Genomic DNA, 22353 nt, shown 5'->3' on the forward strand with positions numbered 1-22353 from the left:
TCCTAATATTTCTTGATTCTCAGTGAGCGGTGTGCCAGTTTTCTCCAAGAGGACTGAGGTATCACATTAATGCCTTCTTTCCTCCTGGTAGACAAAGCTGCCCAATTGTAAAGCAGTTGATCTGGAGTCCTAATTGGAGATGTTTGTGTTGCTCCAGAGCTAGATTTATTCCCTTTAGGGCATGCCAAGGTTTACGTATTAGACTAAGACTAGTTAAAATGTTGGCTGACTGAGTTGAAAGGATTTACAGCTTGTGCTGACTGTTTGTTGCAGTTTTTATTTCAACTTATGTCTCTGGTTACTACCATTTATAAGGGTGATTTCTTCCTTCTTTTTTTATTTATTTATTTATTTATTTGATTATACGATTGTTTGCTGGGTTACTTCATGGTGTAGGTCCATTTGGTCCACACAGCTTGGCTAAACCCACCGTCCCCACTTGATTGTTTTGGAAGAGCGGAGTCGAGTCAATGCCAAGTCATTATAGCAGAGATCTCAGCAGTCTCACAGCCCCTGAAGTCCACAGGTGGTCCAGCAATGGAAAAAAAGGGAGGCTGACAGAGATGACTTTACGAGAGTTTATATCGTGAAATACAGCAAAGGCACTGAGGTTGAGGATGAATTAAAATGTTTCTTTACTCTCACTTAGAAAAATAATGATCCACATTGGGCTTTTGCAACACAAGGACCAAATATTAAGATCCACATTGTCAGCACAAATCAAAGTGGAACCTGTTGGTCTCCAAAAAGAGGCAAGGGAAACAATATCAGTTATAGTTGGATAATGACAGAAGAACACCTCATTCATACCAAATCTCTGAAGAATATGTCTGTCACAACTTTGTATGTGATTATTCCGGCTTGCTTGTGTTCTGCCTTTGAAAGTAATTTGAAGTCTACAGATTTGTAGATTACCTTCACAATAATTTACATGTAAATAAAAAAAATTTCTCAATCTACTTTTGCAATACACAGGATGCAAGGAAGTTTGAACAAAAGTTTTTTTGCCCCATGTGCTAGCCTTTCAGAGCCTTTGCTTGCTTAGTAAGTGAGTCACGTTAATGATGTGTACTACGACAGAGCCCTGCATCCACAGGCCTTTTTTAAAAAAAAAATTCACAAACCAGAATGGTGAAACCAACACCTCCCCCCACAGAGACAGAGGTTATTGTTTTCCAAATATTTAAATATTCCACTTCCAGATGCAAGTAGTGTAGCTCATCAAGAACTGCTGAGAAAAACTGTTCCATATGCAATTTTATGCAGCCGTGAAGGCAAATGATTTCCATATTACAGCAGGATATAGATGTTTGTTATCAGTGTCTGGTAATACAATGTGGGACAAATTATAAATGTATTATTGCCCTTATATAAAGTTGGCGTACACACAAGAGAAATAATTATTACAAATTAAAAATAGGAAAAAGAAAACTGAAGCAGAGGATAAGACAACCTGATATTTAGTCCACAGTTTGAGTAATGCTTTGAAAAAGCTGCATCCTACACTTCCCATAATGCAATCCATCTTTAATTAGATCCCCCTGTCTCCTAAATGTCCACTTTTTCCAAAAACCACACCCCCAAATTTAGAGCCGAAGCAAATATGACCCTGATGACATCATCATAGCATTTAGGGTCTAAGGACAGAGTGATGTCCTTCTGAGGCAAACCATGTTTTGTGAATATGGGCTTTATAAATAAAATTGACTTGATTTGACTTGACTTGATTTAGACTGCGTTCACAATGGATGCGGAAGCGCCCCGATATGTTAATTGTAAACCAGCACGCAGTCTCCAGGCCATGCCCATCAGAAGCAGGTTTGTCTGTGCCAATCAGCAGCGAACAGTGTGAACAGTCTGGCTGCTCAACGTGGGTGCTGAAAGCAAGTTTGTTTGTTTTTTTTTCCTCAGCAGTAGTTTGTGTGTTTAGTGGGATGGATAATTGATATCCATACCTGGTCCGATTAGATCAATAGATGAAATACAAACTTTAGACCCAGCCCAATTAATGATTAAGTGTCACTTTCATTGCACCTGCCGTTCTGCTGCTCCATCTGTGCCCAGAGTATGTTCTGCTCTCCAAGAGTGTGGTGCAATGAATAACGGCATGATATATATATTTGGGCCGCCACAAATAAATTAATGTGTGGGAAACCATTGTACACTTTACAGGATACCATGAAGGAAAAGAGTGACAAGATCAGATTTTACAGCCAAACAGTCTTAAGTTTTATTAACAGAACTTTTGCAGCTATTGCAGATGAACTTTAGATGTAAGAAGTATCATTCCCAGCAAAGCTTAGAGGTGCCTGATATATCTGAGGAGCGTTAATCTACAAAGGCAGGTTAGGAGTCATGCTTGTTAAGGTGGTAGCTTTACGGTTGATCATTTGTCTCTCCGGTGGGGTAACAGAGGGTTGTTTAAGGTTCACACAGTCATCTGTGTGGCCGTGTAGATCCAGTGTCACCAGTAAATGCTTCACTGAAATTACACAGCTACCTTTTTTACCTACTTTTATGACTGCAGGGACTTCGGGTTCAACTTTCTATGAACTCTTAAGCCATATGGTAGAGAGTCGCTCATTCATGTATATGCATGCACACAGGGACAGGGCCTTTCTCCAGCTTTTTTCTCCTGCTGTACCAAAAGTGTACTAGACTGTGACCTCATCACTTTTACTGTCAGACAGCGACCAGACAGCAAGTTACCAAGAGTCCGCGCATTTCCCCTCAGGCTTGGAGTGTAGTAAAATATGGACACATAGTCTCAGACATCGTCCAGCAGACTTCAGAAGTCTGGATATGAGTTTATGGCTCGCTGCCATCTTGTCAGTTTGGAGAGCCAGGAAATCCAATCCAGGCTTTAAGGTTTTAGTGCAGGTATTCCCCTAGAACATGCTTCTTTTTAAGCTTTAATATAACGGGACGGTCATTTTAAGATCACCACAATGACATTACATGAGTTTCTTGTTATTTGTAGAGAGAAGTTGAATTTTTTTTCCACAGACTTCCATTTAAAGTCATTTAAAGGGCCATAGTTCACGACAGCCCTTATGTAAAAGCCTGAAAGAATACATATTTTGGAAAGCAATGATTTAGCAATGGTGGTAAAGTCATTTTATTGAGTTTACTTCTGCTCGGCGCCTGATTATAATGCATGATTTGCCAGCTCAAAACTTTGTAACTGCAGACCATTGCATAGATGCAATCAGAGCGTCTTGCGCTGCCTACAGTCAGGTACAAAAGAGAGAAAAACACTTCCCTCATCAGTCCAGCTCTCATCCCGAGACAGCCTATAATAAAGGAAACTGCCAGGCTCTTCCTCCTCCACCTCTCCACTAGTCTTAAGTGTAATCACAAGGGTCTTGCCAGTCACTGAGAGACCTTCCTTCCTTGATGTGGACAGATTTAGAGCTGGGGATTCTGGGATGCCGGAGGGTGCCTTGCAGTGCAGGATTGGCCACTTGGCCGCTGATGTTGGAGACAAGCTTTGATTCCGACATCCATTAATGAGAACACAGTGGCCAAGTGGGCAGTGAGCTGTCCACTCTTATCAGTATCTTTCTCCTTTCTGTAACTGGGAGGAAAGAAATGGAGAACCGTGACACCTAGAATCGTGTCTGAGTGCTCTCAAAAATGTGAAAGACTTTTCAATGCCACCAGTTAGTTTTTTTTTTTCACGTTTGTAAGGTAGAAATGCTAAGAAATAGCTAACTACTATATCATCAACTTAGATACATAGTCTTTTACAGATGTTGTAAGATTCTTAAACATCTCATGCTAAATATAAAATATGAGACAGTTAGCTTAGTTTTTAATAAAGATTAACCCTTCCCTGACCAAATTGGCTTGATTTCTCTCAAAAACATAGGGAGGAGGCAATGAACTACTTAAGGGGAAATGACATAAAAAATTAACAAGAATGACATAAAAAATTAACAAGAATTCTGTAATATAATGTTTAATTTGTAATCATGATAATTAGAAAATATTTTTTCTCTCTCTTATTTCTTTTCCCCTAGATGTTGGAATAAGTTGTGCAATGCCTTTTTTCCCATTTTTTTTTTAAGAAAAACGCACCAATTTGCACAGAGTTTAAAGGTTTAAATACTTGAATACTTGCAAAAGGCATCTGATATATATATACATGCATATTGTTTAAAATAATGAATTATTCTATTAATATTATATTATTCTATTATATTGATATTTTGCCACATGTATAAACAGTAAAACTGCTTTATGAGAATGAAGAGTGATGGAAAAAAACAACTGCAGGTTGAAAAGTTGAACCAGCTCTTAGTACCACAGCGACTGCATTTCAAGGTCATACTTCATTATTTACAAGTTATGTTGTTCAGTTATGTTAATGTGGTTTAGAGAAGTTTTGTTCCAGTCGATTCTTTGAGAAGGGAAAAATACATAGTACACAAAAACAGAACAAGTTCTCTTCTGCTGATAGATACTGTGTTCTCAGCTTCAACCCTAATCCTCTACCTCTCTGAATTATTTACACCTGCATTCTGCTCTCAGTCAAGCCAAGAAAGTGTATGTGTCACATTAACCGAGTGAGAGATCAGCAACACTGTCATCCTAACACCACTGTCTGTCATATTCTCACCTCTTCACTCACACACAGACACACACACACAGCAGCAGCAGAAGCTCACCCGGGGCTGAGCTGGATTAGGTTTTAGTTTAAACCTCATTGTTAGATTCTTTTTTTCCTGCTATTTGTCATTTATCATGGATAGCAACGTTAAGAATATGTGTTTTTGTCCTATTTTATTCCTATGAAATGGATAATTCAGATCAGATGAAAAAGAGCTGTGTTAGATATTCATCCATAGTCAGTGTATTACTTATAGTAGATTTCATACCCCTTTTTTTTACCAAGATTAGTGAGCACACGCAGGTTTATTAACACAGGTAAAATTGCTAAAAATGCGTAGACTGTTTTCTCATTGCCAGTAGAGCAGAACTGTGTACACAGTGTGTCGTTGCATCTCGCCAGTAAAGGAGCTGAAATTAGCGCAGTAGTACAAGTCAGTTAACTCCACAAACATGTTAAAGGCTTCCACCTGCAATATCTACATATAAGAGCAAGACATCCTTGCTCTTGCAGTTACTAGTCTTGCTTTATAGTCTATTCGTGTCACTTTGTGGCCATTGTTGTCTCTTTGTAGTTTTTTTGTATCTCTTTGCAGTAATGGGTTTTTGCCAGTTTTTTTTTACAATACTCTTCCAGCAGAGTACCAATGAAGTAATGTTCTCATTGCTTGATCTATGTCAAAATACCTGTTCATTGAAGTATCAACTAAAGGCAGAGCAGTTACCATCATTTATGTGAAGCTAAAAGTGAACTCAGCAGGCCACAAACCTCATGCAGTGATGAGTTGTACAGTATTAACTTTTAACGGAACTTGCAGGATAATTTCTGCAGTTTGCGTTCCACTTCACAAACTTTCCACTGACAAAAACTCATTGGTAGGTACAGTTTGTTAATGCCGTCAAGCAGTCCAGAATTTATATTCCTACAGAGAGCGTATGGTAATTCAACCTCATTGCTCTGCATGCATTATCATGAGACAGTATGCGTGACATACCCAGCACTGCTCTTTCTCTCAAAGTATAGAACATGAACAATTTCAGATAAAACAACGTCTGCTGAGGCTAAACGTGTTGTGATTATTCTAGACATTCCTGTAATTGCAAAGTGTCCGCTGAAATTTTCTACAAGCGAAGTCTGCTCGCCTGAGCTTTATTTTCAGAGTGGGAGTGGGACGGTAGGGAGGGAGAAAGAACATTTTCTCTTTTATGAAGTCAAAAGGATTCAAATGGGTCGAATTTCACAGTTTGATCTGTTTTCAATTACCGGGCCTGGCCGCGTACAGAAGAAAATGCTGAACAATTGAAATCTATGGAGGCAGTAGGTATAGAGCGAGAGGGGGAGAGGAAGAGATGAGGAATTGGAATGAGAGACAAGGGGAAATGAAAAGAAAGAGGTGGAAGAGTCCAGGGAGAGAGGAGAGTCCCAGAGAAACAATTGGATTAGACAGAGAGAGAGAAAGAGAGCAGCGCAGAGAGTGTTTGATAAATGGGCTGTTTATTTAGCTTTCACTGTGAATGAGGCAGGGTGTGATGATGTGTTGTCTCCCTTCTCTGTATCTCTGCGTCCCTCGCTATGAGGTCAGGCTTTTTGGCCTGAGCGCTCAGCCCGTTTGGGGAGACGCAATTGGCCGTTCATCGCCAAAGGGTGGGACATCTCGCTGTGTCCTAATGGCTTTCACAGCTGGGTCTCCCCTTGGCTCCCTCTGTCATCAAGTTTCATCCAACATCAAAAGGACACACCTTCCACTTGGCCGCGCTCACGTTCTCTCCCCCCACCCTGAAGGAAATCAGAGACTCCTGGCTTCTCATAAAGCTCCTGGCTATCACTTTGCCCCCGTTACTTGATGGTTTTCCCAGTGTGTTCTTTAAGTTCTGCGTGCTTTGCGACGGTCTCATGGGCTTTCCAGGCAACCTGAGAAAGTATATGTGGATCTTAAAGCCATCAGGGCTATCACAGCAGCAGCTTGAGCTGATCATCGCCAGCAGGCTTTGTTGTAGGAGAGGGGAAACCAAGGAAGCTGGCCTCAGTTCACCGCCATCAGATGTTCTAATTTACCGCCAACTGTGTTACAATATGCAGAATTCATTATATTTTTTTTTCTTGGTTCAGCGCAGTTTGTTGTTTGGCGTCAAGAAACTTTTAAAGTGACCTTGATCATGCCGCTCTCCCTAACACTGCCCTTTCTTCTCTTTCAGGACCACTGGTTTTGGCGGGTGAGAGATAACTCAGTAATGCCAGGATACCCCATGCTTATCAGTGTTTTCTGGAGAGGCCTTCCGCCCAAAATAGACGCAGTCTACGAGAACAGCGAGGGCAAGTTTGTCTTCTTCAAAGGTAAGCTCCCGTGCTTCACCAGCACCATCACTGCTGTCACTTTGCTGCTGTGTGAAGCTCTTTTCCATTAGGGGCACATCAGAAAGCTTTGATTCATCCTCATCCAGCAGTTTGGAAGTCCAGTCCAAAGACTGTTATTCATCTACAGGAATTTCCTTGGTATGCTCTGTATACATGGCTGTCACATTGTCTTTCTGTATAAACTATACACACATGTCTTTTCAGCATTCAGCATGTGTTTTCTTAAACAAACAGGTTTTTTTCTTGTCTGTAAGAACTGCTGTATGTTATCATGCTCACTCAAGGAATTGCCTTGATCGTATCTATGTGTGTAAGTTCAATGCAAATATGTGGAAGATTAAAGTATTGTTTTGCTCACTTGGTTGACAAATCCACCTTAATCCAGCAGTTTTGCCTTTAAAAAGAATGCTGTCGAGTTTGGTGGTGCTGGTAGTAATGTGAATTTGCGGGAAATTTAACTGCATCTTGCGATGAGGATTGCAACCAGCTGAAACTTTTTGCATGTGTCAGATATTCCGTACAGGTACACACATTCTCCCGTCAAGTATGTTTTTGTAGATCACAACTTCTGCGTGGGAACTGGCTTCTGTTAGGCCTTGTTTTCAAGAAATGAGACCCTGGGTGAAAAGCAGTTTCACATCATTACTCAATGTTTTTTAGTAGAAACATGGCGATATAAACGGCTCATTCTACACTAATGAAAACACAATGATTATTATTTTCACCTTATTTTCAGGTGATAATACAGAAGAAAACATACTTATATTCCATTTCTGCCAACATACCCCCAAAATTACCTCACACTGGACCTTTAAAGCTTCACTGCAGCTAAACATAATAAGTATGTATAACTCATGGAAATCGCTTTCATGTCATGTGCCAAAGAGCTTCAATGTGTGTTACAGTAAGTTTGATTTTTTTCACTGTTCTGAAGAGATGCGTCTATAAATTCAAATCTTGACTAAGCTAGCCCCAAAATACAGAGATTCAAAGTTAATTACGTCTTAAGCCACTTAAAAGAAACAGCAAACAAGCATAGCAGTCCTGAAGACTCCTATTTGCATACACTCCAGAGAGACACAGACAGAGAGAGAAAGGGAGTGTGTTGATGAAAGGAGACGTAGGTAAGCAATGAGAGTCTGCTGAGATAAAAACTACAAATCTTCACTCCAGCCTGTTTCTCTTTTCAACACCAAACAATTCCTGGAAAAGCAGGCCGCTGGTCCTGTGTGTACCACAAGCTTTGCAAGTTTGATTTCGCTGCTTTCTCCTCTACCCCACTCTCTTTCCGTGGCTGGGTAGCATGAGGATGGCACACAGATTTAGAAAATTTATACTAACAGAATGCTATTTTTCATTTGAACATGCACAGCTGATTTCCCAGAAGGCCTTATTCTGTCTGTCCCCATTTGGAATAAAACATTAGGAAGAAAAGTCGGTCAGAAAACAAAATGCAGCACTCTAGGCCCTCTTCTAACCAGCCGTTCTGCATATCCACTAACAGCGCCTTGTCTGATGAATCCTCCTGATGAAAATAAATGCACAGATGGAGGCTTTAGAGTCTAGTTTGCACTGAAGTCATGGCAGAGACACTGATTAGCTTAGTGCTGTTAAGGCAACACACAGCAGGTCAGTAAGCAGACACCACTGGTATACATTTGAAATAGATTCAGCATGTGTTCTCCATTCCCACAGTGCAGCTTTGTGCCAGTTTGGAGTCCTTGTTTGCCTGTTTCTATTCTTCTGAGACACTGGATCTGCAAATCAAGAATGTGTACTCAGCTAATCGTGTGAAAACTGTAGAATCAAGCCTGTTGTCAGCTTTGCTAATCAGAGTGTCTTGATGTTGTTGACAGCATGCAGGCAGATTTTGAAGACTTACACTAAAAAGCTGTATGTGTAAAAGTCAAACTACTTGATTAGCGTAAATCACAAGGTAAGAGGTTGCATTATGGCTATGAATTCAATTAATCAAGTAAAATATTCAATGGCAGTAGCAGGCTTACGCAAATGCAGCAAGATCTATATGTCAGTATGCATTTTCCTCCCAGGAGGCAGGATCCAATCAGAGCTTGATTGGTGTCTTTTGTGTCAGAGGACAGCCAGAGTTGCTTGCTTCATTTACCTCATGCAGACATGTCTTAGAGTGTGTTATTTGAGATTAAAGGTTCACACATTAATCAGCCATGTCAATATGTCTGCCAATATTAGCTTATTACATAAGTATTGACGTGTACATTATTTCAGTACTAAAAATGCAGAATTTGAAAACAGTGTCAACAGTTAACACAAACAGTTACTTAGTTTATCCTCCAGAGAGCAGTGACCGTACTTGTAGGCTACGTCTGTCAAGCTTTTTTTATTCTGGCCATGACTTATCAGTTTATAATAATAACGTGGCAAACTTACCACATAAAATACTTGACTAATAAGAAGTAATTTTAAAAAACAGTGGACAGACGCAAACAAGATCAGACCTGTCATTTCAAGCCAGGGATTGTGAATACTATCAGCTGAAATGACGACTGAAGCTAGACTGCGTTTTCAGTTTTATCTACTGCCGCAAGTGTCAGATAATGCAAACGTTAAAACTCCTAATTTTAACTGAGTTTGTAGCTTATTTTATTAATGTGTGCAGTATTGCAGTATTGTTAAATTCCCTTTCCTGTTCATTTCTGAAAAGATATTTATATAGATAGATACAAAGTGTACTGCAACCTATAAGCCAACAAAATGGAGTTGAAAGCCAAAGATATGCTCTTTGCCACTGGAAAAAAATTACTTAGCAGGGTTAGCTTGTTAGCTGGACATGCTAATATTTGCAGCTTCCATAGCAGACACTTTGGCTCTTGAGTTTGTGGTTTTGTAAAGGCCTAAACAACAAAGCCACCCTCTTAACTATTTTTAAGGCTTCTTTTGCCTTTATAAAATAGTACAGAGATAATTATGAAAGGGGTTAAAAAATAGAGGGGACAGCAGGAGTGAGTCCTACAACCACAGACCAGTTTCAGCATTCTCGGTTCCCTTGTCTCATAGTCAATGGGTTTTTTGATTTAGATGGCTGAAGTAAGGTCTGTGGTTAACACAAGCTTAAGAGGCTTTCAAATTTATTCTACGACATAAAGTATGTCAGTAATTAACCTTACTCGAGAACTTTGAAGGTTTTATCTGTCTTAAAAAAGGCTGTTGCTAACAATTGGCTGAAGAAGACTATAGAACGTCATCACGCTGAGCCGCTTCAAACACGACATTAAGTTGTGCAACAGTAGTGTTGTTTGTTTGTAGCCTTACATTAGCTTTCTATTTCAGGTCATTGCATTTAGGCTTCAAAAATCCTACAAGCAGTGTTCACTTTTTAAGATTATCTTGTTGAACAAGATGTGTAAGTATAAACGTTTGTTTACCACAGAGCTTCATTTCTGCAGTGATCCAAAATCCAATTGAAGAATCCCATAGGTTTTTTGGCCTATGGGACCCATCCCTGATGTACTCTATAGGGCCACAAGTTAGACCAACTCAAATGTGATTGATCAATATTACTCAGACTACAAACAGAAACCAGAATACTTGCAATACCAAAATCTTGTTCCGTTGCCTACAGATTTCTGCAGCGATATTAAGAAATCTTTTTATAGAGATTTTCACATTGGGGAATGTGTGCGTATGATTGTGCATAATAATTTCAGTAAACACATGCACATGTGTGATTCATTTGGCTGTACAGCATGTGTTTGCGTGTGGCCCGTGTAAGAAGGAGGGGTCTCTTTTGGAACAAATCTTCATCCTATATAACACTCCTCATACAGTGTTGAGGGCAAGCGGAGGATTAGTCGTTACACTGAAGCAGATGCCGGAGCTGCCACTACATCAAAGCAGCCCTCACAGCTCTGAAGATGAAGCCAGACTTTTATGTGGAAGGCAATGCAAGTCGACTCCAATTTTTTTTTTTTAAAAAAAGGAGAATCCTATTAAATGCAGGATAGAGAGAGAAGGCTTTTTTTCATTTTGTGTTTTTGTGAATCAAGTTTAACTCATTCCTCTTCGAGATGGGAGGCTCTATTAATCTGAGGGTGTGGTGTGTTTGTGTGTGTCTGTGTGTGTGTGTGTGTGTGTGTGTGTGTGTGTGTGTGTGTGTGTGTGCGCGCGCGCGTGCGTGCGTCAGGGCCAGAGGAAGTGTGACCCAGAATGTGTGGAGCAGTGTAAGAGAACAAGGTGAAATGACAGGAATTTCCTTTCCAAAAAAGAGGCCACTACAGGTTTCTCCTTCCCACTTACATTCAGCCAACGCTCCGTCCTGCTGTTCCTCCTCTCCATCTATAAATCTCCCTCCTTCACCTCAGCCATGTAGTGTAAACACTTCTCGAAGGCTAAATGTCAGATGTGTGGCCTTTATGACGCAAGAGAGTGAGTGCTGCAATCATTTCTGCTTTATTTCACACCCTGTTCCTGTATTTGTTAAGGGAAAGTGTGCAGGTCATTTTAAAGCTGACCTTGCAAAAGTCCCTCATAGTCTGTCAGATTTTATCTACCATTCAAGTAGAGTAAAATGTCATGTTAAAGCTGATTCATTAAAAAACTTGGTTACACATATTTATCATCTGCAAGTTTCCTCCATCTGCAAAAGTGAGACATACACACCATCCTTATTTTATCTCTTTCTCCTTTGAAAGAATCAAAATCAGAAATACTTGACTTTGGTTTGTTGCAGTCGCTCAGAGAATTATAGAAAGGAAAAATAAGTACCATCACAAAGTATGGACATGTACAAATACAGTAATAATAACAACAATTAGCACCAGAATGAGAATATTTAAAATGATAAATATGTGTAATGTGCCAAGTGTATAACAATGAAAACATTTGTGCCTTATGGTACAACACAATGTATAAAAGCAGTATGTAAAGTTAGAAATCTGAAAATGTGTATGATGTGTATGACATGGGTCAGCAAAGACTGATAACATTCAATACCCCCCCCCCCCCCCCCCCCCCCCCCCCCCTTTTCCCCTGTTTTTTGTAACTTTGTCATTTCCACCTTCTTTTTGTCTCTCTTGCAACATACTACTCTCCCACTCAACCCCCCCTCCCCCCAACTTCCTGCTGGCACACCCTTCACCTCCACTAGTGACGACATAAATCACTTCCTGGGGTCACACTGTGTCAGAAAAGTGCAGTTTAACCTTATTACTGCACAGGAATGGTGGGTTGAAGAGAAAAGAACAAAGGAACAAACTTGCAAACTGTAAAATGATCCAAATAATAGGACATTTTAGGTTAGTTATTTACAACATCATTACTAGAGACCTCCCAAAAAATATCCTAAAGTTCAGGTATTTGTTTGGCTCCTTGGGGCTCGTAAACTTTGAAAAAATGTTTTAATGTGACTCTGTGGTCGCCAATTTTCCCACAAGGATCATTGCTGTTTCTTTTTATCTCAGCTAAGCAGTAACTGGCTCAGTTTGCCGCCCTGAAATGTTCCCAGAGTACCTCTAAGCAAGGGCAAACTTGTCACCATGTCTGTGTCCTATTTTAAATTAGGGAAACATCAACATCAAATGCAGTAATACAAGGCAACAGGTTATTGCCCACCATTTGTTACTAGGCTTGTATGTGTCCTTGTAAATCTGCCCTTCTTGTGCGCTTGCTCCTGGAGGGTAATCCCAGCTGTTACTTGTCCTTCTTCTTCTAATTTATTTTTCCCTCTCTTTTTCTTGATGTGCAGGGAAGCAGTTCTGGGTGTTTAAGGACACGGTGTTGCAGTCTGGATACCCCAAGGACATCGCCCAGTTCGGCCATGGTATGCCGGCCCAGAGCATAGAGACCGCTGTGTGGTGGGAGGATGTGGCCAAGACCTACTTCTTTAAAGGGGACAGGTGAGTGCAAATGAAAGAAGGACTCTGTTTTCACGAACATCAGAAAACAAAACATCAAAAACTCCAAGAATTCAGAAATTAAGCAGCTTCAAGCCCTGAGAAACTGCAGCTATAGTGAAAGGATGAAACTCATTATTCCAAAAGATATTTCCCCAGTTGTTTTTTATGTCTCTATGCCATTGATAGCCATAGCTGGAGGCAGTATGATTTCAGGTCATCTGTATGTCTATACATTTCATTCTCGTCAAGACCAAATCTCAAGAATACCTAGAGGGAATTTCCTCAAATTTGGCACAAATGTCCACTTAGACTTGAGAATAAATTAATTTGATTTTGGTGGGCATAGGTGAAAAATCAAGGTCACTGTGACCTCTTCTTTTTTATTATCATGAAGGCAGTATCTGAAGAACACCTCAAGGGAATTTCTTGAAATTTGGAACAGACGTCCAGTTGGACTCAATAATGAACTGATTCGATTTGGTTGGTCACAGGTCAAGACTACTGTGACTTCCATCTATCTAATTTTTTGAACACAATATCTCGAAAAGACCTAGAGGGAATTTCTTCAATGTAGCACAAACATCTACTCACACAAAAGAATAAACTGATTAGAACTTAGTGGTCAAAGGTTAAAGGTCAAGGTTATTGTGACCTCACAAAACATGTTTTTGGCCATTACTCAAGAAATCATACACAAACAATGACAAAATTTAACATGAATTACTAAATAATAAATATAAAATGATAGTATTAATTATCCAAAAGTTCAACTTCACAGTTTCATCATAACCTTTGGGAAAGAAAAAAGAAAGACTTCAAACAACATCATGACTCTGGAATAGAGGGGGAGAAATTTGGTGAGATACTGAAATGGTGACATAAATCTTGAAAATGTAGCGATTGTATAGATCTTCCTTGCTGCTGAAGTGACGTGTGTATGTTTTCACATACATTGTAAACTGTAATTGCAGCTTGACTGGTTCCCGGCAGCATAAAACTGCTAGGCGATAATTCTAGCAGTTTTTACTGTATTTTTTTTGTAGTGGAGAGCTCTGTCCAACAACAATTCTGGTGACTTGAAGGTCACTGCATATAACTAACAATGTAGAATTGCACTTCCATTAAGTTAGGGGACTTGTGAGAGACTAAGATTTGCTGACATGTGGTGTTAAGAGACAAGATAAGGGATAAAGAACCATCTGTTGTTAATCAACCCATTCATTCCTAGCTGTCCAGTCTATTTTGTTTTCATGTGGCTCATCATTTGTTCCTGTTTAGGTACTGGCGTTACAATGAGGAAATGAGAACCATGGACCCCGGCTATCCCAAGCCCGTCACAGTGTGGAGAGGTGTGCCTGATTCGCCACAGGGGGCCTTCGTTGACAAAGCCAATGGTACGAGTTGTCCTGCCCGATACTCTGATTTGGCAATAACAGCACGCTTCATGTGCCAAGCGGCATTGATTTCAGCTGGTCACTGGCACACGCAGCGCGGGAGGTAAACCAGGGTAGCATTGATTGAAATTTGCCCCAGTTATTATACTGAGTTTTAGTGGGTGGCTTGCATCCATACATGCAATATCAGGGGAAACAGACTGATAGAGTGTTTGTGCACAGCAAATGAAAGATGAAAAGAGGTCAGTTTTGAATTGTTTCACAAGCTGAATGTTCCATAATCAGACCATCCTGCTCAGTGTGCCATAAGACCCAGTTGGAGCAGGATTGTGGAAAGCAGAAAGGACAAGACCACCGCTGGGCGCCCATTCCGGTTTAAGCCAGTTGGCCCTCGCCAAGGGTGGAAAGGCGGGATCTGTTATTCTCAAAGTGCTTACTCATAGGCTATTCAAATAGCCTGAAGAAGAGCAAAGCTTTTCCCATTGGCTGTATCATGCCAGGTGGGTTTGGGCCTGGTCTTGGCATCTCCGGGGCTGGAAAAAGCAGGGCAGGTGGTGCCGAACGCTCCCGCCATCTGTCCCACGGATCTGCTGCCAGATCTGTAGCCGGGCGTGTCTGCTGGTGAGGCCAGGTGGAGCGGGCATCAATCGAGGCATGAAGGGTGGATTGATATCCAAAGGGACGATAGGTGCATCACATGTAATTCCGCCAGTATATGTGTGGGCCTCCGATTATTTGGCAGGGAAGCTGTTTGCAGACAGTGTGTCAAGTGGCACGCTCATAACATTGACCCAGATAACCGGGCATAATTGAGTCTGCTGCTGCTGCTGCTGATGATAGTGTGTGTGAGGCAACACGTTTCAGAGCAGGGGCCCCAGGGTGATGTTGACCTGGCTCTAACCCACAATAGCTCAGGCTGTCTCACCTCTCATCCCCCCCCCCCCCTCTCTCTCCCTCTCTTACTAACCATGCCCCTCACTGTGTGTTTGTGCTCCCAAACCCATCTATCTGTTGCTTCATCTAGATCTCTAGGTCTCTAAATAACTTCTTTTTCGATTCATTTGTGTTAAATGTAGGAGAAAAGTGTGGCAGAAGCTGCTGCCAGACTGGAAAGAAAAAAAATCCCAAGAGCGGTTACATTTCTTCAGCTAATCACAATACTCAGCTGAACTCTAAATGAGAGTTTGAAGGGTGTTGTGTGTAGTTTGGCTCGTGTTACATTGCCTGCTACACAACCACATGTTGCTCAGACTGTAACTGGTCTGGTTTTGAGAGGCAAGCTGTGACTTTTCATGAAAAGGAAGACCTGTGTGTTTCTTTTTGAATGTTCTGTATCCAGAGCATTAATACAGCAGCACACCATAATGAGTACGAAATAGTACACACGTACAATCATAAACTACATTTATAAATATTAATATTTCTACTGTCAAATGTTATTGTTGTTACTATTGTTGTTGTGCATCTCTCCCCTCTCTCTCTCTTTTTTTTTATCATTTTGTCATATATTACTGTAATTTTATTGCTCCTTACGACATCAATTACATGTCTGTCCATCCTCAGAGAGGGATCCATCCAAAGTTGCTCTTCCAAAGTGTCTGCTGTTTTTTTTTCCCGTTTAAGGGTTTTTTTAGGGGAGGTTTTTTTCCTTATCCGCTGTGAGGGTCCGAGGACAGAGGGATGTCAAATGTTATAAAGCCCACTGAGGCAAATTGTAAAGACCAGAAGCAGGGGAAAACACAGAGCCTGGCTTATTCCTCATAATTAATATCTTGTTTTGTTTGTTTGTTTAATTTGTTTAATCTGTACAAAAACAAAACAGCAAATAATTGTGACTTTTTTAGGGAAAAGGAGTGGCTGTTTGAATAGTTGAATATGATAATTCAATAATTAAATCACACAACTCACCATAAACACAAGGTAAGAGATATATTGAGTTGACTGTGAGCTTCCGATGGACAGAGCCAAACTAGCTATTTCCTTCTGCTTCCAGTCTTTATACTCAACAAAGTATTTGGCTTAGCTAATCACTTCTTCAATCTCAGCAAGACAGCGGGTTTTCTTAAAATGATCCTCTGTCATTTTCCACTGCTCATAAATTCATTGTAAGATGTCCGTTGTAAAGGCACACAGTCTGCTGGGCATCAAAACACCAAAAAAATGAAGTTTATTGCACAGTTAGAAATTTTAATTGGGTTTGCTGCTATCAGATGACCCTGGATTTTGCCAAAAAATAAGCACTTAATGTTTTTGAGGTTTTTTGTTCACAGTTATAGAAAATGTATTGGATAAAAATCAGAGATTAACTTGGTTATAATTACAGCGACATCCTATAAACACTCCCATCAGATTTCCTCTCACAAACTCCTACAAGAATACAAAGGCACTACACAGATTCAGATAGTTTTTGAGTTCTTCCTTTTCCTTTGTGGATCATGTCCTCCCCCTCAAAATGAATCTTTTAAAGCTTCTTACTGAGCTTCTTCACTTCCTCACCAGAAACATCTTCACCTAACAAGTGGAATAAGACGCCCTGGCTTTTACAATAGCCATCTCGCCATCTGGCTGCAAATTCAGAGCATTTCCTCCCCTATTTTCCCCGAGAAGAGTGTGCATGAATAATAAATCGCGTGTTAAGGGCGCCAGCGAGGAAGAGGAGAACTGGAGAATTCAGCCAAGCTGTCATGCTCAGTTTTACATGGAATATATTTTCCAAACAAACACTTTTAGGGACAATGACTTGCATGAGGGAAGTAAAATTAGTACCAACCCAGACAGGCACTACATTTTCATATTCCGTTAATGTTAAGACGCAGGGGAAAAAAATAATCTATTTAAATCAATTTTTTTTAACCTTCATATTGTTATATTACAATTTATTCAGAGTCAAAATGTTTGCTGGAATGAGTGTTTGTGAATAGAATATTTTTTCGCTTCCGTCACCATTTTTACGGCTCTCGACCCAAACACAGAGGGGAGTGTTTTTTCCTATTGCGAAGGGCATTAAAAAAAAAGAGCTCTGTGTAAGTAGACTTCTGTATGTGTGTGACATCGGGACAATTGCGCCCACATCCCCCTTAAAAAAACGACCTGCCACTCTTGTGATTTGAGAAGGTCCTCCGCAGCAGCTTGGCTCTCCATGACATTTGTTGTGCTGTTGTGTGATATTAGCTGTGGGGGTTTGGCTCCTGGTTGGGTGTGTTTCCTCTTTTATGACCAGATATAATTAGTCCTGCGGGACAGTCAGAGACATCTCAGCTGAACAATAGAGACGAAACGGAAACAATGGCTCAAAAGCAGAGCAGCAGACACAGTTGTTTGAGGTTTGCTTGTTTTACCGCCCTGGCAGTTTATCGTCTATTGGATCTCAGTTCAATCAGGTTTTTTCTTTTCTTTTCTTTTTTTGTGATAGTAATGTATGAACGTTTTTTCATTTTGTTTTAACCTGGTGTGTCTGCACAGTTGGAGTGAAGATTAGACTACATTAATATTTTTAGTATTATAGTATTGGTAGAATTTGGTTCCAGTGGTGGTTGCGTAGGATTGTTGCCGACTTGTGCAGTACGAACATTTCCAATTATCCATAGCTTTGTTAAGTTTAAAAGTCAAAATTTATTGAAAAAGATAGACTTAATCGTGTCCAAAACATCAAATCATCAATCTAACAACTAGCAAGACTTACTGAGGCAGTTTGGGTGAGTTAGATTTTGTTTGTTTGAGTTTTAAAAAAGTGTGTCTTACAGTTTACAGAAAAAAGAAAATAGTAGAAAATACAATGCTTTTCAATGTTTGTTATATACATTCACTGTGCAAAATGAGAAAAAATACTTCAACTTACAGTTGATGTTTCCTACATGTTTGTCAGTGTGGTGGCTGATTATGATATTTCATTTTAAAACCAATATCTGTCGATGCTGATGATGTGCCGATGTTATCGTGCATCCCTACTTTAAAGAACCAATCTGCCCCACAATAAGTACTTTTTATATTGATACTGAAAGTACATTTTTGCTAATACAGCTTATACACTTATACTTACACTTATACTAAAGTATGGCTTAGTAAGCAGGATGTTTATTTCTAATGGACTATTATTAACCTGTGATAGTAGCACTTTTGCTAAAGAATAGAATCTGAAGATATTTTTGTATTCTGCCCTGAAACTCTTGTTTTTGCTGACCTGCAGAGGTCTAACTTGCTGCAGGGATATAGAAGTACACTCCAGGTTGTGGTAGTACACCATAACATCACTGCTGGGTGTGGTCAGAGGTGGCACAAATCAGAGTCTGCAGTGAAACGTTGTTTTTCAGCCTGTTGTTAAATCAACTCACAGGTTTCTGTTTCTTCCGTGTTTCCTTCCCTCAGGTTTCACCTACTTCTACAAGGGGAAGGAGTACTGGAAGTTCAACAACCAGTTCCTTCGAGTGGAGCCGGGCTACCCGCGTTCCATCCTCAAGGACTTCATGGGCTGCGAGCTGACGCCCATCGACCCCGCCCGGCCGCCCGCCGATGACGGCAACTCGGACGTGGTGATCGAGCTTGACAACGAGGCGAACACGGTGAAGGCCATCGCCATCGTCATCCCCTGCGTGCTCGCGCTGTGCCTGCTGGTGCTGGTCTACACTGTGGTGCAGTTCAAGAGGAAGGGTACGCCACGCCACATACTTTACTGCAAACGCTCCATGCAGGAATGGGTCTGAAACATCGGAAAGACGTGAGACGGTGGGGCGAGGGCGGCAGGAGAGACAGGTGGAAACAGGAGAACACCCCCCACTTTCACAGAGGAGGACAGTGGACTTTGGACATCTTTAGTGAGAACACACAGCCACGCTTCCTCCTGTTGGGTGATCTGATAGCTTCGTTCAGACCCGCAGAAACAACCTGTCGGCGATCCCTCACGCAAAAGGTGACCCCACGACTTAAAGTTGACTCCGCTAACCCTCAGCCTTTTTAACAAACAGGGGAGCAGAGGGACGGACTGTGGGGGATCTTCGCCTGATACGACATTCAGTCCCAGTAAAAAAACAAGAGGGTCGGTATCACTTTGTATCTCAGAAACTTGACTTCCTATCCCATTCCTCTTTCATTTCTCTGCCCGACTGCTCTTAATCAGAAGGAGGACTTTCAGGGGGACACACACTTTTACCACAGGGCACTGCATTGTCATCTGTCATATCAGGTTGTTGATGAAACAACAGTTTTATATTTTCTGATCTTGGTGCCCCCCTCTGCTTCATACTGCGCTCAAAAGATACACAGTCTCAGATAAACTCCAGTTAATTACATCACCAATCTGCTACCAATCCCTTTTTTTTCGTTTTATCTTTTTTATTTCTTTCTTTTCTTAAATTCTTTTGAGAAAGCAGGTCCTCACTGTTCCCTTTAACACGCTCCTGAGGAAGAGACCAAACTAAACCAAATAAAATCAATTTCTCTCCAAAGAGGATCACTTTTTTTCTCTTCTTCCTTTTTTTTCTTCAGTTCATCCTTTCTTCCCTTCTCTGGATCCTTGCAGCGATTAAGAGTCGGGGAGCTCTGACTGTTGTGGCAGTCTGTTTGAGACACAGGGGCCAAATTATTCTGCAATATTTTAACTCGCCTTAATTATAGATCATACAACTTGTGCTTGATTTTGCTGTTCTTGGAGTTTTTGGTTTTTTTTTGTTGTTTTTTTTATTTGTATACTGCTTTTCTTTTTGTTCATTTGTTTGTAATAGAAGCGAATTGAGAGCTTCTTGTGATTGGTATTTTATGTTTTTTATTACGTTACCCAGAATTCTCAGCACTGGCTTGCTGAGCCTTTCTGGACAGAATATACAGTAGGTTCAGCCTGTATTGAGAGTAATGTATTGTATCGTAAGAAAAAAAAAAAAGATGTCGAAAGGTTCTGGAGTAAAGCCACTATTTTTGTGTGTTAAGATATTTGTTATTGTTACTTCTATCATTTCCATACAACAGAAATCAGGCTTATTGTGAGCTTGAGAGCTTGTTATTGGATTTGCTGATGTTATTTTTTTGTCCTTGGCCCATATTCCCCTCATTTTAAAGTGTGCATCCAAAATGGTCATTCTGTATGGTTATTTGTGAACGGACAGACCTTTTTTTTTTTTTTTTTAAGAATCCTGTTGACTGCCTTGTTTGAGAGAGCTCACAGTTCCCAGAATGCTCTTGTCTCCTGACTGAGGACCCACAAAGTGAGACACCAAGTCAAGATCAGTGCCTGTGTCAACGTGCATGCAAGCATTTACTGTACATCCAACCGGTTCTGCTCAACGTGGCTTTGGAAACCCCTCAAAAAAAAAGCTGAGGAGGAAGTTTTCTCTTGAAAATACTGTTTGCATTTATTTTTGTACATTTTAAGTGTACCCCAACTCCCCCCTCTCCCCTTACCTCCAGGTACAATTAAATCTAAGAAAAAAAAACTTCAAAAGATTCAAGTGGTACATTTGGGAAATCTTTGGGAGATCTGATGGGTTATTGGCTGATCGAATTGGCTTCAACAGAAACTGTTAGCAAAGTTTGTGTTCTCGCCGTCATGGCAAGCAGTCTCTGAATGTGTCTGTTTTCATGATCACATACTGGTTTCTTTTTTTCTTTCCTGTTTTCTGGTCAAAACAAATTGGACATCTCACAATGACTTGTTTGTGTAAGACTTTAGGACAACGGGGAAACGTGTCCTGACAGAATGAATAAATTGATCAATATATGATTAAGAGCTGCCTTCCAAATGTCTGCTCATCTTTGAATTGTATGTGTTTTCAGCGCTGTCATTGTTGTCTGTGTTTATCTGTTAATCACATCTGATTTGATTTTTGCCTGAGTTTCTGTTACTCTTGGATGGCGTGCACTTGACAGCAGTGGTTTGACATGAAACTTTGATAAAAGAGGGCACTTGATGATCCCATGTTAGTGTCAAGCACTTACTCTACCAGCCACTTCATCTTATGATGATTTACTGGAAGAAGCCAAGAAAGATTTGTATTTATTGAACATCAGTGACACTGCAAAATAATGTAAAAATGCAAATATCCTTTATAGTGTACAGCCATGCAAGCCGCTCTGCTGTACAATGGCTAATCTAAAAGCTTACAACAGGATGGCCCGCCCTACTTTCACTGTGATTGGTGAATACTCATTGACTTTGTTGGTTGGATTGGTTCAGTTTTGGTTAGAGGACTGACATAGGTTAGGGTAAGGGATAAGCCAATCAGAGGCAGAGTAAGGCAGAGAGCAGTGGCTCAAGGACAATTCTGACACACTGATGTTTGGTAAGTGTTATGTTTTCCATATTTTACCATCTTAGTTTATCGCGTTATCATGCTAATCTTTGCTAATTGGTACTAAACACAAAGTTTGCCTGAGCTGAAGTTGAAGTCTTGATTAAATTGACCAACAGAATTTAAGTTAGGGGATTACCAAGGTTGTCATTTCTTATCACCTGGGCACAATGGATAGTTTTAAAATGTTTCATTGCATTCCATCCTTGTTGTTGAGATATTTTAGTCTGAAAGTGATGGACCGCCTAACAAGCAACAGCTCTACACTTCAATGCAAATAGCCACCACTGATGTTTATATTGCCATCACTATATTAGCAGTTCTGCTTGTCTTCTTCTTTTCTAACTGGCAATCATGAACACACATTTTCTTGACATTTGCTTTGTTTGTTGAATGGGCCACAAAACCAACATTAACCACAGAAGAGTGCACTGCTATCTTCGGTTTAACGGCGAGGTTGTAGCTAATGAGCCTCCCAGCTGCAGCACATTAAACAGCACGTAAGCATGCCTGCAAATATCATAAAGGTCTGTTTAAAAACTGACAGGTAGGCTACAGCGCCATTCTGTTAAGTTTGTGTCTCGCCTGCCAGCTGCCATCAGTCAAACAGACACAGAAGGACTTTTTTTTTCTTCCTTCTATTGATAAAAAAATGGAACAATACAAGAAAAACTTAAAAAAAATATTGACACCACTTTTTACTCCAAAAAAAAAAGAATATGTGTTTAGTTGGACTTTAAGCAACTTTAAACTTGGCTTGAACCAGTGTAGTGCAGACAGTGCAGCCTGAGGGCCGACCTACAGTGCGTACAGATATTGGCTCAAACTACAGTGACCTCTGA

At 40.5% G+C, this 22353-nt stretch overlaps 1 protein-coding gene across 2 annotated transcripts in view; it reads left to right on the top strand.

Annotated features, from left to right (window-relative positions):
- LOC121960736 (matrix metalloproteinase-16-like) overlaps nucleotides 1–20962 on the top strand; it is an 83804-nt gene extending 62842 nt beyond the window's left edge. For both annotated transcript variants that reach the window (XM_042510582.1, XM_042510583.1), the window contains 4 exons: nucleotides 6808–6946; nucleotides 12690–12840; nucleotides 14119–14234; nucleotides 18600–20962. In XM_042510582.1, the coding sequence (XP_042366516.1) occupies nucleotides 6808–6946; nucleotides 12690–12840; nucleotides 14119–14234; nucleotides 18600–18934 (741 nt within the window). In that variant the 3' untranslated portion in view covers nucleotides 18935–20962. The remainder of the gene's footprint in view (nucleotides 1–6807; nucleotides 6947–12689; nucleotides 12841–14118; nucleotides 14235–18599) is intronic.
- Nucleotides 20963–22353: the final 1391 nt, after the last annotated feature.

This window comes from Plectropomus leopardus, chromosome 21, assembly GCF_008729295.1.
Source record: "Plectropomus leopardus isolate mb chromosome 21, YSFRI_Pleo_2.0, whole genome shotgun sequence".
In the NCBI taxonomy this organism is placed as follows: Eukaryota; Metazoa; Chordata; class Actinopteri; order Perciformes; family Serranidae; genus Plectropomus; species Plectropomus leopardus.